This window comes from Diplotaxodon limnothrissa, linkage group LG9 (assembly GCF_057381915.1).
Source record: "Diplotaxodon limnothrissa isolate DT_005_m linkage group LG9, D_limnothrissa_male_GT1.1, whole genome shotgun sequence".
NCBI lineage: Eukaryota > Metazoa > Chordata > Actinopteri > Cichliformes > Cichlidae > Diplotaxodon > Diplotaxodon limnothrissa.
In genome coordinates this window covers 32,071,488-32,091,730 of record NC_140604.1, presented here as the reverse complement: position 1 = coordinate 32,091,730, position 20,243 = coordinate 32,071,488, and the positions used below count along the sequence as shown (strand labels likewise).

The 20,243-nt window shown below is 43.4% G+C and overlaps 1 protein-coding gene across 1 annotated transcript; it reads right to left on the bottom strand.

Annotated features, from left to right (window-relative positions):
* Window positions 1-2,375: 2,375 nt before the first annotated feature.
* LOC146625881 (uncharacterized) lies at window positions 2,376-15,381 on the bottom strand. The gene is made up of 9 exons (XM_085363013.1): window positions 15,358-15,381; window positions 14,692-14,766; window positions 10,723-10,996; window positions 6,728-7,716; window positions 5,626-5,785; window positions 4,726-4,904; window positions 4,534-4,626; window positions 4,095-4,220; window positions 2,376-3,182 (listed from the first exon to the last, which is right to left on the bottom strand). Exons 3-9 carry the CDS (start codon window positions 10,986-10,988, stop codon window positions 2,740-2,742), a joined length of 2,256 nt encoding a protein of 751 aa, XP_085219139.1. The 5' UTR covers window positions 10,989-10,996; window positions 14,692-14,766; window positions 15,358-15,381; the 3' UTR covers window positions 2,376-2,739.
* Between the last annotated feature and the right edge of the window lie 4,862 nt (window positions 15,382-20,243).

Sequence of the window (20,243 nt, the reverse complement as noted above, 5' to 3'; positions counted from 1 at the left end):
AAACAAACAGCTACAGTCATGTTAATAGAAATGCATTTTTCACTCTTTCACACTGAAACAACTGATTTACTTAAAAAAGAAAAAAGAAGAATAAAAAGAGCCTCTATTACATCAATGAAGCCACCATTATCACATGTCACTGCAGGGTGGAACATTTATTGCTTGATAAATAAAGATGTTACATCTTGTGATACCAAAGCTCCTATTCACTACGCTAACTATTAAAACGGAGTTGTACTGTATCAGAGTTATTCTTTACAAGCGTTACTCCATCAAACAAAAGGAAGCTGTAATAGAAAAAACAAACAAACAAACAAAAAACTGCCGCCACGACATCCACATCGGAGAAAATGTTGTGTGAGGTTAGAGGACTTTAAAGGTACTTTTTGTAAAAAAAGAAAAAGAAACAAAAAGTGTAATGCAAACGTTCACCACCAGGAGGTGGTGTTTCACCAGGAAGCACAGTTATCCGCCCCAAACAGCGCCACCTTCTTCTGTGTAAGTTTAAAATGATATCTGATCAGACCTCTAGCTTATCTAAAGTTTCTGTTCGCTTTATAAAAACACTACAGTCTTTTAGCTACCAAACGAGCCAGGTCAGTGTGACAGAGAGGACACTATACTGACTCACTGCTCCACCTTGTGGTCCAAAGTGGTATTACAGGAGTACAGCTCAGCCTTGCTTTAGCTGACATCTCTGCCACAAAATACAAAGATGTTGATTTCCATCCGTCTGTGTATCCAGATCACGGTTGTGGGGTCTGCAGTCTAAGGAGACCTTCCTCTTCCAGCCACTTAATCCAGCAGACAGTCCTAAACACCTCGCTAAAGGAGGAAGCTGAACTACCTAAACTGACTCCTCCTACCCTGAGCTAATCGCCCTCTCTCTAATGGAGATCCCAGAAATCCACAGGAGGAAACTCCTTTTTTCATTGCTGCTTATACCCTTGAAATCATTCTTCTGGTCAGATATACAACAATTCACGCTCACAGTAACCCAACACGCTCGTCTTTGGACTTGGAAATCATCTTCACACAACGGGCTGTTTTTACAAAAAGCACCTTTAAGCGGTTTGAAGCAGGTCAGTCGCTGTGAATCAAAGCTTCACTTTCTACAGTAGAAGAAAATGTAGAATCAGTTTCTTTTTTCACACACTTCACCATTAAGCTGGGAAGTGAAACGAGGAACTTGGATCAGAACGTTAGACATCTGAACAACGGTAAATTGTACAGATCTGCTGATTGGGCTTTTTCCCCCCTCACTTCCCTCCTGATTCTGACATCTGCTGATTGAAAAGACAGCACAAGTAATCAAACTGGTTATCTTTATGTGTACAGCTGGTTAATGCTGGGAGAAAACTGGTTACATCTGGTAAACCCAAACAGTGGATTTTACAGGAAGAATGTAGTTTAACTGTGACTCACACGAACAGTTAGCAGGTCATTCAAAGAAGTGAAACGGGTTTAAGCACAACAGCATGAAATCATCAGTGCTGATCATGACGTCACTGCTGAACACAAAGAGAGAATCTTATTGGGATTCTTCAGGTTATAATAATTTGATTCTGCCTTTTATTGCCGCTCTTTCCTCCTCTCTGCCAAGGAAACAAAAATCTTCATTAGAAAAATAACTGATCTGTTTTTCGCCTCTTTCAGATCTCCATCACACTCCTTTTTTTCCTCAAGCTCAAGACTGGCGTCACACAACAGTATCGGCCACTGACACTGTTAAACTGCATTTTGTTTGCCATATGACCCGTGTTCTCCTTGAGGAGCTGTAAATCATCCTGCTGGATCATGAATTTCATTTCACTTCTACTAAAAATATGGGCATTTTTAAAAGGATGACTGGGTCAGGTTTTATTCTTATAGTTTTGACCAGTAAACCAACTCAACTGAAGCCACGCTGCTTCTTTAAGGGTTTATGTTTTGGGAGGAGGAGGAGGGAGGTTTATAGCTTCATTTGATGCTTTTTGCATCAGTGTTAATTTGGTGGAAACGCTCGTCTGTAAATATGTTAGAATCTAAGTGATTTTGATAATAAACCAAAATACAGACCATGAGCTGTGAATCTGATCGTCTGTTTCTCATACGTCACAATTTAAAAAAAAAAAAAAAAATACTGGAAAGTTTTTTTATTATTGCAAAATATTAAATGTGTGCACGCCGGCGAATCATTATTCTGGTTTTTCCACGTACAAATTGTGGAAACCACATCACATGTTTCTAGTTTCAGCCTCTGAAATGCAGAACTTGGTGCTTTTCTCCATTTTAACTCACAGAGAGCTGAAAGTCTTTGGGTTTTGGGAAGTATGGAAGACAAAAAAAGACTTCTGAGGATTCTGCTTGAGACTTTTTTTGACAAATAATAATCACATAATGCGATTAATTTATCTAAAAAGTCTGAAAACGCTCCCATCACTGTCTGTCCTACTGGATTTAACTGAATGTGGCGACAAAAAGTTTGGATTATATTTTGCCGTCCGTCGTCCAAAATATTTTGTCTAACCTTGATGTTAGTTTCTAACTCGACTGCTCGCATTTCCTGTTTGTACCACAGGTTGAAATGATGGTCAAAACTATGAAAATAAAGCCCGAGTTGGACCAAATTGTCTTTGTATTGTAGATTATCTTTACAAATGTTGATTTTTTTATCCTGAACATGAGCACTGACTTTATGCCAATCAGCGAGTGACTGTTTAAAACTGAAGTTTAGTTCTGATCAGTGTTACTCAGGCCTCACTGCTGGGGGGGCATGTTGTCCATGTTGTCCACCGTCTTGATGATGACAATCTGCTCCAGCGTCTGTGCGGGCGAAGGCGGCGGCCGCAGCTGCTCCACCAGCGCGTGCAGCGTGTCCGAGTTGATGGTCTGCTCCTGATCGGCGTCGAAGGTCACCTGCTCTGTGGTGGTGAGAGGGGTGTGCGTGGGCTCCGCCTTGAAGTCCTGGATGATGGCGGCGGCGTCCGTGATGCTGTCAGCGGTCACGCTGGCGGTGGTTGCAGCAGAGTCAGTGGTGGCGACGTCGGAGGCAGCCGCGGCGGGGTCGGTGGCTTTGGGGTTGGGAGTGGCCGGTTCAGGGTTGGCCGGCTCGCCCTCGGGGATGGAGCCCAAACCTTTGTTCTCCTGGGAGAGCTTGCTCTGGACGAAGGCCACGGGATGGCTGGTGGACAGCAGGACCACTGCTCAAACACACAAAACCCAGTCAGACAGCCAGAAGACAACATGGAAACAACACAGTTTTACTGCCTGTTCTTTAAAAGGCCCCCAAGCAGAATTGGGAGCTTTGCTGTTGTGCCTTTAAGGCAGCAGCAGCACTGCACACTTGTTAAAGGCAGATCCAACACTCCCATGTTAAGCCTGATTTATAGTCCTGGCTCACAACACTGTTTGACTTTGAGCTTGTGTTCTGGTGTGTCTGTTTTACTTTGCCATCACCAGTGGACTGGGCTTTGAGTTAATAAATCTGGAACACCCACTTAAAAAAAAAAAAAAAAAAAATCAATCAATCAATAATACTATTCCATTCTCACTGGGATCACAGCTCGACCTCAAACTCTCCACTGACTCTACATACTGAAGTCTGCCACGTTGGTTTAAAGATGGAGAATAACCCCACATATCTGAAGCGTACAGGCACAGAGATGTAAAATCTCCAGAAACTGGCGCCTTTAATGTGTTGACTTGGTCAGCAACCCCCGCCCCCCAAAAAAGACACTGAATTCACTTCCTCTATTAGGCACTTCCTCTGTTGCCAGAGAGGAAGTTTCTGCTGCTGGTCTAAGTGGTGCCTCTGCAGGTAGCCTGCACACTGCAGACAATGGGATGCTTACATGCTGCAGCATCCTGCTTTATTGCACAGGCCATGGAAACTTCAAAAAGCTAATGTGAACCAGGATACTGATGCACATGTAAACACAGAGATGGGCTTCCAGCCTCAGGGCTGAATCATGCAGTGACACTGAGGGGTGGTTTTTCTGACTGAAGCTGCAAAAAGATCAACACGTGCCAAAACACTTTCAGGTTCTTATTCAATTAAACTTTAACAGCACTTTAAGACACGGTGGATTTTAATAAACAGGCTGACAGCTCACCGGCTCGGGCTCTCTCCTTGTGTTGCCGCACTTCGTCGGCGTGAGCTTTGTCCTGGTGTTTGATCATGTTCTTCACGCTGGCAAATCTGTTTCCACAGAGCAGGCACTGCACGCCGCTGTTCCCCTCTGCAAACACCACGAGAACACATTTAAATACTGCAGCCAATCGGTTTCTGGCTCTGTTTATACCCTGATTGGTCAGAAACTGTGTGGAGCTGAGAGCTTGCTCTTTATAACTCACTTCATTATCTCTTCCACACCCGTTTGAGGCACATTTTTAAAATAGTTTCATTATGTCAATAAAGCACATTTTAGGTTATGAGCTCTCCTGAAAGACAGCCGCAGTTAGCAGTAGGATCCTGGTGTGATACTGCTGACTTTCAGTCCCATCTAACCACTCTTTAAATGTTTGGCGTAACAAACAAAGCTTTAAACTCACCTGGGTGAAGTCGCCGCATGTGTTTCTTCAGTTCAGATGATGTGACAAATTTGGCGTCGCATTTAGGCTGCGAACATTTGTACGGAGTCTCGCCTGAAACGCACAGAAATACAGAAAAATGCCTGTAAAGTCTATTTGCCCAGTGCGGCAGGAAACCAGAGCAGCGCATCCTTTCATTTGCACGTCTCTCACCAGTGTGTTTACGTGTGTGGGCAATGAGAGAGGAAGACACAGAGAAGGACATGCCACACAGGTCGCACTGGTACGGTTTCTCCCCAGTGTGTCGTCGCTTGTGGTACGTCAGCGTGCTGGACTGAGCGAACGCCTGGCCGCAGATGTCACAGACGTACGGTTTCTCCCCGCTGTGCAGTCTGTGGGAAACGTGTTAAAATTTAACTTTATTTATAGAACAACAACTCAAAACAACAAGTGCTTAAAAAAGTCACAGGTGAGAAGCAAATAGAAGCACAGCGACCGTGGCTCAGGGGATTGGGAATCGCATCTGTAACCGGAAGGTCGCCGGTTCGATCCCTGGGCTCTCTGTCCTGGTCGTTGTGTCCTTGGGCAAGACACTTTACCCTACTTGCCTACTGGTGTTGGCCAGAGGGGCCGATGGCGCGATATGGCAGCCTCGCTTCTGTCAGTCTGCCCCAGGGCAGCTGTGGCTACAACTGTAGCTGCCTCCACCAGTGTATGAATGTGAGAGTGAATGAATAGTGGTATTGTAAAGCGCTTTGGGTGCCTAGAAAAGCGCTATATAAATCCAATCCATTATTATTATTATTAAATAACCACCTACACACGTGTGCCACCCAGCAACCACATTTTTCTTCAGTGGCCCTCAGACCAGCAGAACTGTTACTATAGAAACTACTGGGTAGTTTAACCTACAATAGGTTAATGTTATTAGTTCTGCCACTCGTAAACACCCTCGTGTGTGCGAGAGCAAAATAAAGATCTTTAACTAGCTCCTCTGTGGAAGCAGAGCAGCAGCTGAATCGTTACGTCAGTCATATGTAATAAAAGGTGGGTTGCATGCAGATACGCAAGCTCTTGGCCCTCCTGGCCTCAGCTCCTTCCACACTGACGTACCTGATGTGTATTTTATAATTGGACGAGGTAGCAAACTTGAAGCCGCAGCGCTCACAGGTGTACGGCTTCTCCTCGCCGTGGTGCATTCGGCGGTGAGCGACCAGCTGGCACTTCTGAGCGAAACACTTGTCACAATCGGCACAATTGAACGGCTTCTCGCCTGCAACAGAGAAACAAGGAGGACGCTTGTTATACGTGTGTTACATTATCACTGCCAGCTGATGGGTTAAAAGGTTTTCCACTTATCTGGTGACAGACACCGGTCTTCACATCCACGTTGCACATACTTTCATTTTAACTCAAAGGTTTGCTGAGTGATACGATGCATTTCTGTTCCAAACTTAAACTCATGCTTGTGCTCAACATCCTATGTTTGTCTTCCTGCTTCCGGAGCTTGTTTTTGCAGCTCAGGAAGCAGAAAGTATGGGACAGCTCTGTGACACAGAGGGAGGATTCTGCTGCAGAGGATGTGCAAACGTCTTACGCATTTAAATGTCACAGAAAAGCACCGGAGCGCCAGTTTGACACGTTTAATACGTGTAAGAAACTTTTCTTCTGTTTATCAAGCTGATTTCAACCAAAGTTTTCACTGAAATGATGAATAAAACCAGCACACAGGCATCCACACTCGAAGTCAGGTGACAGGAAATTACAGAGAATTGATTAGAAACAATGCAGTAGGGTTACAGACTGTATATAAATGATGGAAGAAGTCCTGTTTTTAAAACAATAAACATGACTCTGTTGGAAGTAAGACTACAAAGTAGCATCTGAGCCCAGAAACTCATCAGGAGATGTTTCGACTGTAAAGGCCTGAACGGTTCAAAAGTTTTTTCTTTTAATGGTATCTGAAAGCAGTGACTGAGGTTTTGTTTTATTTTGCAAAGAAACAAACAAAACCAAAACAAAAAACCTTTAGCTGATTAGGGGTTAAAGTTAATGAGATTCAAATCAAAGTAACTGAAGTTTGATTCTGACTAAGAACCTTGCAGGTGGATTTTCCTGTCTTTACACACTTAATTATAAATGAAAAGGTGTGTAGCAGCCTCACATCTTCACAAACCCAGTAACAAAAACACGTGACACTCAGTGCTGAGCTCACCTGTGTGTATGCGCAGGTGTGTTTTCAGCTGCGTGGCCTGCCTGAAGGTTTTGGAGCAGAAGATGCAGGCGAACGGCTTCAGCCCCTTGTGGATCTTCTCGTGGCGGCGCAGGCTGCTCACGTCTTTAAACAGTTTGTTGCACTCTGTGCACGACAGCGACATCTCGCCCAGAGCCAGCGCATCCATCTCCCCGATCTCGCCCTCTTCCACTCCCTCCCCCGCCTCCTCCTCCTCTGTGCCTCCGCCAATGCTGTCATCCCCCGCCTCCTCCTCCTCCTCCTCCTCCTCATCGGTCTGTCCCCTGTTTCGGCCCCTGCCTCTCCCGCGGCCTCTCCCTCTCCCGCGGCCTCGCCCTCTCCTCCCCTCTCCGGTGCTCAGCCTCGGCCTCTTCATCCCAGGCTCCTCCTCATCTTCTTCCCCCTGTGAGGGGCTCCAGTCTGCTGAGGTGTCTCCAAAGTCCTTCACGCTCGTATCAGAGTCATCCAAATAGAGTTCTTGACTTTTTAAGCTCCCTCTTCCTCTTCCTCTTCCTCTCCCCCTGCCCCTGCCTCTCCCTCGTCCTCTCCCTCTGTAGCTGTAGATTTTGGGCATGCCGTCAGCCGAGCTGCTCGCCTCCATCTGCTCGTCGCCAAAACTTTTAGGCTTTCTACCTCTCTTCCTGCCCCCTACTCTCCCGGTGCTCCTTGGTGTGCTTGGGGTGTACTCTTCATCGTCTTCCACAAACATATCTCTGCCCTCATCATCCTGCTCTCTGCTGCCCTTACCTTCCTCGTGCCATTCCCCCGCAACAGAGACTATGGATAGTGGGACTGGGGAGGTGGGGCTGCTTGGGGAGGCGGGGCTGGGAGGTGAGAGACCCGTCTCTTTATCTGCCTCCGACTGTGACGTTTCGCCGAGCTCAGACCAGTGAGGGAACTCCTCCAGATATTTCGTGGCCTCGGCCATTCCTAAGAAGATGGCAGCTCGCCGTACGGCCGCTTGTCGGGTGCTGGAACCAGAAAGAAAAACATTTTACTCAAAGTACCAACTCAAAATTCAGTTCACAAGTGTCCCACGCCTATGACCTTTTCATAATCTAACATCATGTGGACTGACTGCAGCATTAACCAATGAAATCACGCTAAAAACATATCCTTAGAAACTAAAGTGGCTGCTTGTGCAGTATGTCACTAAAATGTTGGAGAAGTTGATCACTCCAGAGAATAATCGGTGGGCAACTCCAGGCCTCAAGGGCCGGTGTCCTGCAGGTTTTAGATCTCACTCAGGGTCAACACCCCTGAGTCAAATGATTAGTTCATTATCAGAGCTCTAAAGAACCTTAAGACATGTTGAGGAGGTCATTTAAATCAGCTGTGTGTCTAAAACCTGCAGGACACCGGCCCTCCAGGCCTGGAGTTGTTCCCCCCGTTGTACATAAACCTAAAACACTCGCCTTGTAAGTTATTGCTTGTTGTTGTTATGGAAACAGCACCACCCAACAGAGCTAGCCAAACGTCAGGTATGAATACCTTAAAGGGGCGTCCGCAGAACAAGTATCTAACAGTGCCATGGCAACCAGTGACCACAAAAAGTCAGTCTGGAGTAGGGCTGCTCAATTAATCGAATTTTAATCACGATTACGATCTGGGCTTTCAACGATCATTAAAAATGACTGAGCCGATTATTAGCCCCTCCCTCATGCTTTACTCTCGCGCTGCTCCATGTGGCAAATCAAGCGCACTGCTCTGCATTTCGAACACGCGTCACAACAATTAAGAGGACCCGAGGGAAGCTCGGAAAGCTAAGCAGAAGTTATTTGGAGAGGAGTGGACTGCCGTTGGTTGAAAAGAGAGGTAAAAAAAAAAAAACTTAAGTGGTGTGGAAACATTATGGCTTCGCGGAGTCAGACGTGGATCAAGTAGACACAGTGTGTAAACTTTGCTATGGTGTCGTAGCTGCACCACAGAGCAACACTGCAAAGTTCACATTTTTCATTTATTTCTTATATTGCAAACATTTGCACTGTTATCAGTATTTGCACACTATTTTATATTATTTTTTAAAGTCATTATTCAATACATTGTTATTGTTAAACCTTTAAAGCCGGTCAGAGCAGCATGCTCGTTCTGTGTAACTATTTTTAAATCCCTGTAGAACCTGAACGCTAAGCTAGCACAATCAATTTTTTTCCATATGAAACCAGAGGAGTTGTACTTACATCTTATGCCATCAGCTTGTCCTCGGTCACGGTTTCCTTCCACATATAGCTTTGCAAAAATTGCATAAAAAGAGCTTGCAGGAACAAAAACATAATATTCCAGAAACACGCTTTGCCGATCCGATCAGCTGTTCTTAACACTTCCCACATTGAAAAAGACGTCAACGTGAACTATCGCAAGTGACGTCATTTTTGCGGAAAATGTAGTTTTTTACTTGTAGGCCTTAGAACTCGAATTGCACTGCTGGAAATAGTTTATTTTGATGCACATGCACATTCTTTGCAAATTTGCATCATAGGATTGTTTTTTTGTTTTTCCTGCAGTATATACAAATTGCTGTATCTCCAAAAATAAAACTATGAAGACACTCAAAATAAATTTCCTGTTGTTGTAAACTATTTTTTGCAACTTTTTTGTATTTAAAGTTTTGAGGGATAAACCTCTTCAATTTCTCCAAGTAGAAATATATGTAAAAACAAAAACGATTTTCAATTTTTTTGTAGTTTATTGCACTTTTTTGCAATTAATGTAGTTACTATGGACTTAATGCATACACATTTTTAAAATATGGGCTATAACAGTTGTATTGATGTATAGCAACTTGAAATGCTCCCACAAATGGCACTACAACATGTAAAAAAATAATATAAGCTCTGGCGGACGAAATAAATATCGTCAAATAATCGTGATCTCAATTTCAGTGAAAATAATCGTGATTATCATTTTTGCCATAATCGAGCAGCCCTAGTCTGGAGTGAAAAATTGGTCAATTTAGAGGCAACTGGTTGAAACAATAACTGATGAGAGTGAGTACGGACACCTGACATGGGACAAGGCGATAATGCAGCAGAGTGCTACTCAGCAACGAGAGCCTGAAACAGCAACAAACTGATGACGAACGGATCGCTTCCTGTGCGGATGCCCCTCACTGGAGTCCACTTATCACCAACATCATCAAACAACTGGCTCAAGGCAAAACTCAAACTCAGTGCTGCGCTTAATCAAGCAGTCTGCCTGTACAAGCAGGTGAGCTAACGTTAGCTAACACATATGGTCAAAAGGAGTGACTGCAGGAAAAAACTACAGTCAACATTAGCAGACAACATTAACCAAACTAAGATCTCTGCTCAAATGACCAAACTGCAAACGTCTCACTTAGCAAAACTCTCCTAGCTAACAAAGCAACATCCTGTCTTGAAGAAGCTACTTTCAGTCCTTGTTTCAAAAGAGATCTCCACAGCGTGTAGCACCACACGTTTGATTTTGCAGACCTTTCATAAATAGTTTTTTGTGTCCTCCTGAGATCTTTGGCTTGTTGGCGAACAGGTAAGCCACCATACTACGAAGCCGCCATCTTGATTTGCAGCGATGAAGAAGCCTTTAACGCCACAAAACAACCAAGAACTTATTCACGCAGCTAGCAGGCTAACTGTATCTTGTGTGCCAACTTTAACCCTGTACTGTCTGAAAAACTATTTAGCTACCTTTCTTAATTAAAAAAAACAAAAGCTTAATGAGCTAATGTGAACCACAACAACAACTAATAATAAGCACATTTTAGCCATCAGTAAATCACGTAGAGGCACAAAGCAAAGATGTCTCACTAACATTTACTTTCCATAACGTGTATGTATCTGACGTTGGCTTCATCACATCCAAGTCTACTTTGCTGTCATTCTGTTCATATGTTGTACACTCAGGTTGTTGGGTATACAGATGTAGAACTGTACAGGATGACCCTGCGTAAATGCTATCCGTGTTTTGGCTGATGCTGGCTTCTAAACCCTCACGCTTACCTGCTGAGGTTCATGTGTCCCGTGTAGACGAACTCCAGGAGCTTCTCCAGCGAGTACCGGCTGACCTTGTCGGGGTCCAAAGTCGTGATCTCTTCCCCCTTTTCAGCATGGGAGGAGAAATACTCACTGAACGCAGCGAGGATGTTACGGTGAGCCCTGAACTCCACGTCCTTCACCATTATGGTGATGTCACACAGAAAGTCCATCTCCCGCTGCTGGTGCAGGCGCTGCAGGAGCAGCTTCCCATGGTTGAAGACATGCGCCATCACTGCTGCTGGAAAACAGGCGAGGGCATCCTCATCACTAACGCATTAGCAACGGGAAAATACAACTTTGCATGAAGGGAGACGTTTCTCCTGCTCCAGGAGCGATGTAAACAAATTACTGCAGCTACAACACTTTTATCCAGAGTTTTTTCCCACACAGTCCACCAAAAATAGCTTTAACCGAGTCCAAGGAAAATAACCTGTTTTTATATAATATAACAGATTTTTTCAAAAACTAACTTTGGTCATCGAGGCATTTTTACTAAATGATTATAAACACTCAAAATGGACTAAACTTGTGGAGTCAACCATGAAAAGCCCAATTATTTTATAGCTTTACATGAAGCGAGCCTTGGTACGGTGGGTGTGGCTTCTGTGTCTTAAATACCCATCAAACAGGCCAAAGCGGGGAAAAAGCTGTTGCTTGTAAATGCAATCAATGTTGTTTGAATTATTAGACCTTAGAGCAGGGGTGGGCAACTCCAGGCCTCGAGGGTCGGTGTCCTGCAGGTTTCAGATGTGTTCTTGATCAAACACAGCTGATTCAAACGGCTAAATTACCTCCTCAACATGTCTTGAAGTTCTCCAGAGGCCTGGTAATGAACTAATCATTTGATTCAGGTGTGTTGACACAGGGTGAGATCTAAAACCTGCAGGACACCGGCACTCGAGGCCTGGCGTTGCCTACCCCTGCCTTAGAGATTGACTGAATAGTATTTACTACCTGTTTGAGGCCTTGAATTATTCTCATACACCTGAGAACATCAAGGGACGACTTCAGTAAGGCTAGATGTTATATTAGCTCATCCATTCGTAACATACAGGAAAAAAAAAAGCTAGAATCCCCCCCCCCCCGCCCCACACACACACACTTCTAATAATATCACATTTATGCTCACTGGGGAAAGAAAAAAGCTTTCAGTCTTCAAAAACATCAGATCCTTCTACTCCAGAGGACATAGGTTTTTCCAGCACTGATGACACCAGCGTATTCTACGCTAGATTCGACGCAGCGAACACCATGAGACCGGACAGTGTGCGCACCGCGGATGACGTCAGTGCGCACACTGTGTTTGAGGAGGATGTGCGGAAGTGCTTCAGGAAGGTGAACGCACGCAAAGCTACTGGTCCGGACGGGATTCCCGGCCGCGTCCTCAAGTCATGCGCGGCTCAGCTGGCTGGAGTGTTCACACACATCTTCAACCTTTCCCTCTCTCTGTCTGTAGTCCCAGCCTGCTTCAAAATGGCCACCATCGTCCCTGTACCCAAATCCTCCACCATCTCCTCATTAAACGACTGCCGACCTGTAGCCCTGACCCCCATCGTGAGCAAATGCTTCGAGAAGCTGGTCAGGGACTTCATCTGCTCTGCACTACCCGACTCACTGGACCCTCTACAGTTCGCATACCGCCACAACAGGTCCACTGATGATGCCATAGCCCTGACACTACACACTGCCCTGTCACACCTGGAGAAGAGAGACACGTATGTGAGAATGCTGTTTGTAGATTACAGCTCAGCATTCAATACCATCGTTCCCTCGAAGCTGGACAGGAAACTGCAGGATCTAGGACTGAGCAGCTCCCTCTGCAGCTGGATCCTTAGCTTCCTGTCTGACAGACGCCAAGTGGTCAGACTGGGCAGCATCACCTCATCCCCCATCACACTGAACACTGGTGCTCCACAGGGGTGTGTACTGAGCCCTCTCCTGTACTCACTCTACACCTACGACTGCACAGCCACTAACAACTCCAACATCATTGTGAAGTTTGCGGACGACACTACAGTGGTGGGTCTTATCACCAACGGTGATGAGACGGCTTACAGGGAGGTGTCAAGACAACCATCTCACCCTCAACGTCGCAAAGACAAAGGAGTTGATAGTGGACTTCCGGAGGTGCAGAGAAGTACACACCCCCATCACCATCAACGGCGCTGCTGTGGAGAGAGTGAGCAGCTTCCGGTTCCTTGGCGTACACCTGGCTGAGGATCTTACGTGGTCAGTACACACAAACAAAACAGTGAAGAAGGCGCAGCAGCGCCTCTTCTTTCTCAGGAGACTGAAAAGATTCGGCATGAGCCCCCGCATCCTCAGGACCTTCTATCACTGTGCCATTGAGAGCATCCTCACTGGATGCATCACCACCTGGTATGGCAACAGCACCGCCTACAACCGCAAAGCTCTCCAGAGAGTAGTGCGGTGCTCTGAACGGATAATTGGAGGTGAGCTTCCCTCCCTCCAAGACATCTACAGGAAGCGGTGCCTGAGGAAAGCGGGGAGGATCATCAAGGACTCCAGTCACCCCAGCCATAAACTGTTCAGACTGCTTCCATCAGGAAGGAGGTTCTGCAGCATCCGGTCCCGTACCAGCAGACTGAGAGACAGCTTCTTCCACCAGGCCATCAGACTGCTGAACACGTCATAGACACCTCAGCTTCACTACTGGAACTTCAACATTATGCACTCCATACTGTACAGTAATGCCACTGTTTTGCACATGTCAACTACCAACCTTTATTTTATTATTTACTCTATTTACTTTGTAATATATATATATATATATATATATATATATATACATACATACATACATACACACACACACACACACATATATACGCGCACACACACACACACACACACACACACACGTAGTATTCACATTCAGTAATATGCATACACTCTTATATTGTACATACATTTATTCATATAACTCTCAGATTTAGCCATTCTTATATTTTGCTTGTTCTTATGTTATTGTACTTTGCACACCTCTGTTGCTTGTGAAGCTCGCACAAGAATTTCACTCACATGTACTGTACCAGTGTACCTGCACATGTGATGTGACAATAAAAGTGATTTGATTTGAAAACTGATGGATTGCAGATAAACCTGAGGTTACCTCACTAACTGAATCCAGCTTCATATGACAGACATCTGCTACCAGAGCCACAGGTGTGACTTTGACACCACAAGATTTATTTCAACAATTTTACACACTAGCTCCTCTGATCAGTAATAATCAGCACTGTTCTTGAGATAAATCAGACTAACCAAATTCTACCTGAGAGTTTCTTTTATATAAAGAACATGTCTACATTGTAACAAAAAAGCGGTCTCCTTGGCTGAACTGGAGAAAATTAATCAGTGTTTTTTAGATTACAGTAATGTCCTGTTTACTGGCTTAGATAAATCTGAGCTATACAACAACAACAAAAATGAATAATTAAATAAAAAAACAAAAACCGATGATCAGACTATTAACGAGTTCTATTAAGCAAGTTCTTTCTATTTTATACTCTTTACAGAAGCTCCCAGTAGACTTTGATTCATTTTAATGTTAAATTTCAATTATATAGCAATGTATTTATTCCTAGTTTTTTTGTGTACAGTATTTTGTGACTGCTTGTCTGTGAAAAACACTTTTATAAATAAGCTTTAATTTAATATCTCCCTGTGTGAGGCCTTGAATTACTCTAAAACGACTAAAGACACCACAAAGAGCCACAAACACCCCATAAACGTAATAAACCTTCCCTGCAGGTTTATATTAATGACTCACCTGCTGGAAATCCAGTGTAATGTTTCTAATATTTTTAATAATTGCACAAAATTTAAATCATATCACAAAAAACGTCAATGCACATAAAAACACAGATTTCTCGTGGATTTCTAAAACTTGATAACAGAGTGAAAACTTACTGTGAGTAGTGTGTCAGAGCTGCTGAAGAGTCACAGCTTCGCCTCCTCTTTGCTCTCGGTTTGTAGATTTCTCTCCTGTTAATGACAAAGAGTGTGAGAACGAACCGCGGTGCATATTAATTGTCTAATTAACAGCTCAAAATCCAAACGCGGACTTGTGGACGTCTAACATAAATATTAAAAGCTTGCGAACAGGTATAATGATCTGAATCTACAGCCTTGGCAGGTAAGATGAAGAAGCAGTTTTGGAAAATAAAAGCTCCCGCCCGCTTCCTGAGCAGGCCTCGGGCTGTGGCTAAGGCTAACAGCGGTGTCGCCGTTGGGTTCAATTTACTCCTGCTCGCCGTTTAGGTCTCTTCGCAGACTTATCTGCACTTTGGGTGTAGTAGAAGCCTCCAAACAGGAGAGCAAGGCCCACGGGTGTTTAACCACAGCGGATCATTCACGAAGCAGAAGCTAACTGTTTTCGTAGTGGTAAAAAGCGCGCAAAACATTGTGCTCTTATTTCGAAGGTTTGTACCGGCGGTGCCGACGTAAGCGGCCACAAAAAGCTGCACATGCTTATTTTAGCGACAGCTAATGCACATACGTCTCGAGCTGTAATAAACAAATTGCGTAAATGCGCGATTTTACGCCACAACAAAGTAAATAAAAGCAGAAAAGTACCTTCTAATATCCGCGATCTTCAGCCATAATCCACGTGACATCGAAGTTCTCGCGAGACGACAATATTGCTCAAAGAGAAACTGGGTTCGGTCAAGATAGACACCGTCGCTCCCTGACAAAGGACGACAGTTGGGGAGGGTTACTATCGTTAATACGGAATTACAGTAATAGCAAAAAATAAAAGAATTCATTTCATTTATATTTAACCCTTTAATCTATAGAATACGAAATATACACATACGAAGCCAATAAAAAAATGTTGCCTAGAAAATAAGAAAATAATTTTAAGCGACACTGATTTTGAAATGTTCAAAAGTGCTGTTGTTGGCTGATATTTATAAATAGCATAGCTGTGTTACCAAGTAGACTGTATCTGTAGGCTATGTATCTGTCAACAGTCATGCACATGTATTTTTATATTTCATATTATATCATTACTATTATGTCGTAGTAATAGCAATAATAATATGCACTGATAATATATAATAATATATTCGACTTTTTCCTGCTTTACTTACAACATGAGCAAGACATTATTTTGTGTGCAGCCTATTTATGACTCAACTATATGTACATTCAAGCGTAAAACATCGTTTTTATGATGTTTTCATTTTGGATTTTAAATATAAGTTCAGATGTGTACAGCCCAAAGAGGGAAACATTTTAATCTAAACAGTCGACCAAGGAACACACGAGGAAATAGCCATAAATAAATAACAGTAATTCAAACTCATTAAATACTGAACAAAAACTTTATTAAATGGAAAAAGTGAAGACACCAACGTCTGACTAACTTTAGATTTTTTCATATAAAATATGTCTAAAATAATTTATGTTTCTATAATGGACTTCCACTATATCTACTAGATATAGTGGAAGTTTTTAAGTTCAGACACTGTGTGACTGATTTAAGTGTTCGTCAGAGAGATGTCCTGTGGAAAGAAACTGCACAGATGTCTGCTTGTTTTGGTGTACAGTGCTCTGTAGCGCCTACCGGAGGGAAGAGCTGGAACAGGTTGTGTCCAGGTTGTGATGGGTCTGCAGTGATGTTGTCTGCTAGTTTCTTTGCTCTGGCTTTGTACAAATTGTGAATCGAGGGTAAGTCGGGAGCAATGGTTCTTCTGCAGTCCTGACTGTCTGTTGTTGTCTGCTCTTTTTCTGTTTACTGGCTGATCCAAACCGTACGCCGATGGATGAGCAGAGAACAGACTGGATTATTGCAGAGTAGAACTGGATCAACATCTCCTGAGCTGCAGCAGGAAGTGAATCCTCTCCTTTTGATGATAGTGTCCATACTGGTGGCCGCTTCAGGTTGCTATCTGGAAACTTAACAATTTTGACAGATGGGTCTTCTAAGGTGTCATCATTTGTGTAGAGGGAGAAGAGTTATTGCAGCGTAACTAAGGGAATCCTTCCTCATGCTGCTGGGAGATTCCCATGATGCACTGGGTGTTTCTCCTTCAGTCACCTTTCTTGCTATGTGTTAACAGACCTCTCTGCAGTGAATCATACTTGTTATTAATCTCTGTCTCTCTTCCACAGCATGTCTTTTGTCCTGTCTTCCTTCTCTCACCCCAACTGGTCGCAGCAGATGGCCCCGCCCCTCCCTGAGCCTGGTCCTGCTCCAGGTTTCTTCCTGTTAAAAGTGATTTTTTCCTTCCCACTATCACCAAAGCGATTGCTCGTAGGGGGTCATATGATTGTTGGGGTTTTCTCGGTTTTCTTTGTATTATTGTAGGGCCTTTACAATATAAAGCATTTTAAAGGCAACTCTTGTTGTGATTTGTTGCTATAGAAATAACAACGAATTAAACTGAATAGAAGAGACGAGGAGGGAGGACACAGTCCTGAAATGTGATTCTCCCCAGTCTCACCTGCTGCTTCCTGTCATTCAGAAAGTTTGTGATCCACTGACAGACGGAGGCTGGGACAATGAGCTGAGTGAGTTTGGAGCGGAGGACTCCAGGACATGTCGAGGTGTTGCAGTGTTGAGGTGCACTCTATGTTGACACCATCATCCACTGAACTATTTGACCAGTAGGTAAACTAAAGGAGTGGAGCAGGGGACATGTGATGTCTTGCAGGTAGGTCAACATCAATCTCTCAAAGGATTTCATGACTACAGACGTGAGGGGCACAGGCCTGTAGTCATTAACCCAGTGATAGAGGGTTCCTTGGGGACTGGGATAATTGTGGATCGTTTGAAACAGCAGGGGACTTCACACAGCTCCAGGGATCTGTCGAAGATCAGTGTGAAGATGGGAGGCAGCTGATCAGCACAGCCTGGTAACATCATGATCTTCTGTCTCCTGAAGAGTTGCCTCACATCTTTTTCACAGAAAGTGGGGTGTGGGTGGGTGTGGACTTGGCTATGTCTTGTGGCTGGAGAGGCTGAAGGGTGTGAAATAATAAGAGTAATAAATAAAAACAATATGATATTTGGTTTTATACAAGTGTTTGGCGCTATTTAGTGTTTGGCTTGCACTCACGTTTATTCAAGAAATCTGTCATTTCAGAAATCTTTGACTGAATTTATAGTTTAGGAAATAATCAAACTGATGTTTAGCTACAGTCTTACTTCAGATTTCCTCTTAATCACATTTGGAGGCCATAATAATGTGCAGGAAAATAATAAACTGTATGCAACAGTGTGCAGCTCAGGCACTAAAACACTGTTTTGCACTCATCATGCATCATGCATGGAGTGAAGGAGCTGATTATTCCAGAGAAAAACACCTTCAGCCCCACATTCAGCCCAACAGGCTGCTGTGAGCTGTTATCCTGCTTGGGTAATTATGGCACATTATCCTGCTCACGTGTGATATTCTTCTTGCTTTTAGCCATAATTAGACTCATTCATCTGCAGCAGAAGATTTGTTCTGTAGCTTCACAGGAGAAAACTGCTGCTCTTGGGATCACTTCAGAAAAAAAGAAGAAGAAGATTAAAACAATATCCTGCAGGTGTGTTTATTGTTTTTGTTGACAGCTAATTAAAAATTCTAGCCTGAAGCAATATGTCCCAAACTGGCAAATGTGGACTGTATTAAATGTGGAGAAGTGTTTTCCCCACGAGTCTGACCTCAAACATGATTGTTTTTGGCAGCAAATATTTTCAGATAGATTTTCAAATGATCTTTTTATGTGTGTGGGTTGTTCAGCAGCAGCTAAAGCTAAAGATCCATATCTTTACACATCTCTAATGCGCAATAACTTTGTGTATAAACCTCACAGAGCAACAGCTGAGGCAGACACATGTAGTAAAATACAAATATTAAATGCGTTCATTTAAATGACATCAGAGGACAGTGAATAAATATTTTTAAAGTTAAACCATGGCTCCGATTCCTGATGTTCATGCACAGAAAAAAGGAAATAGAGGAAGTTTGGATTATATTTTATATTTTTATTGATAATAACAAAGCTACAGTAGCACTTCCGACCTTTCTGCACTGCATTAAAATGCCTCCACACCAGGGGGCGCTGCAGGCTCAACTACAGTAGGGTGAAAGGAGTTTGCAAGCTCCTTTGACTACGATGACCTGGATGACTGAGAACCTTCACAGACATACAGTAGGGTGATTTGAACTCAAAACATTATTTATTTATTTACGTATTTATTAATTTATGTATTTATTGTGACAACAATAATAAAGCTTATACAAATGGATTTAATATAAATGCAGTAGTCATGTAGTTAAGAAAGAAAGACAGAAACATTGTTTTATGGTCTTGATGTTTTCGTACTGGCGACAGTTACACCCATAAACCGTTTGAAAGCACCATTCGATGAAGACATTTTATAGCAATACAGCTGAGTTTTACTGCATTATTATTTACCGCTTGCTGGCACACAAACTTCCTCTCATGGCTGTCCACATGAGGCCACATCATGGTTAGTGATGAAAGTTCATTACAAGAATATGTGGCCCTTAAATGTGCCAAAAAGCGGACTCTGTAAAAACACGATGTCTGAGCAATAAAAAAGAAAACGTTTTTTTTTAATGTTTATGAAAACGCCTAAAAATCTTTCCATTCAAAGACGGAGAGGTGGATCGATGCTTCCTCGGATGTTTTTCTATACAGGAAGATAAATATATCAAAGATGGTGCACACTTTGAAACAGGGCTCACATCCTGTTTCTTTGTATTTTCTTCACTTCGTTGTAAAACACATGCAGTGGATATAATGCATCGCTCTGTTTCTTTAACCGCTTATCCACCTTTCGATCATAGAGAGAGCTGGAGCCTTTCCCAGCTGTCACACCCCGGACAGGTCACCAGTCCATCGTGCACTCACACCCACACTCACGGTTTAGAAACATTTAACCTGGCACGCATGTCTCCGGATTGAGGGAGGAAGTCCGGAGAGAATCCACGCAGGGACAGGCAGAAAATGCAAACCATGCAGAAAGGCCCCGGCTCGCCAGGATGTTCCAAAGAAAAACCTCGCTGTGAGAGGACAGTGTTAACCTCTGCACCCTGTGCACTGATATAATGCACCACATCTAAAGCACTGTCAGTGATTGCTCTTTCTTTACGCTATCAGAAATGTGCATCTTTTAAAATGTAAAAAATAATTCAGACTGACACATCAAAAAGCTATTTTCCTTTTATTTTAGTCCAAAATGGGTGAGGGACAGAAGCGAGGGCTGAGGTTGTCACACACTTAAATGCCAAACCTATAAAACATCCACTTTCAGTAACGACACACTCAATCATTCAACTCGTAAAAAAGAGAGAAAATAAAATTGTTCCTCAGTTAGCTTCTAAATATTCAGTCAAGGACTTTTTACGGGGCGACCGTGGCTCAGGGGGTTGGGAAGCGTATCTGTAACCGGAAGGTCGCCAGTTCGATCCCTGGGCTCTCTGTTCTGGTCGTTGTGTCCT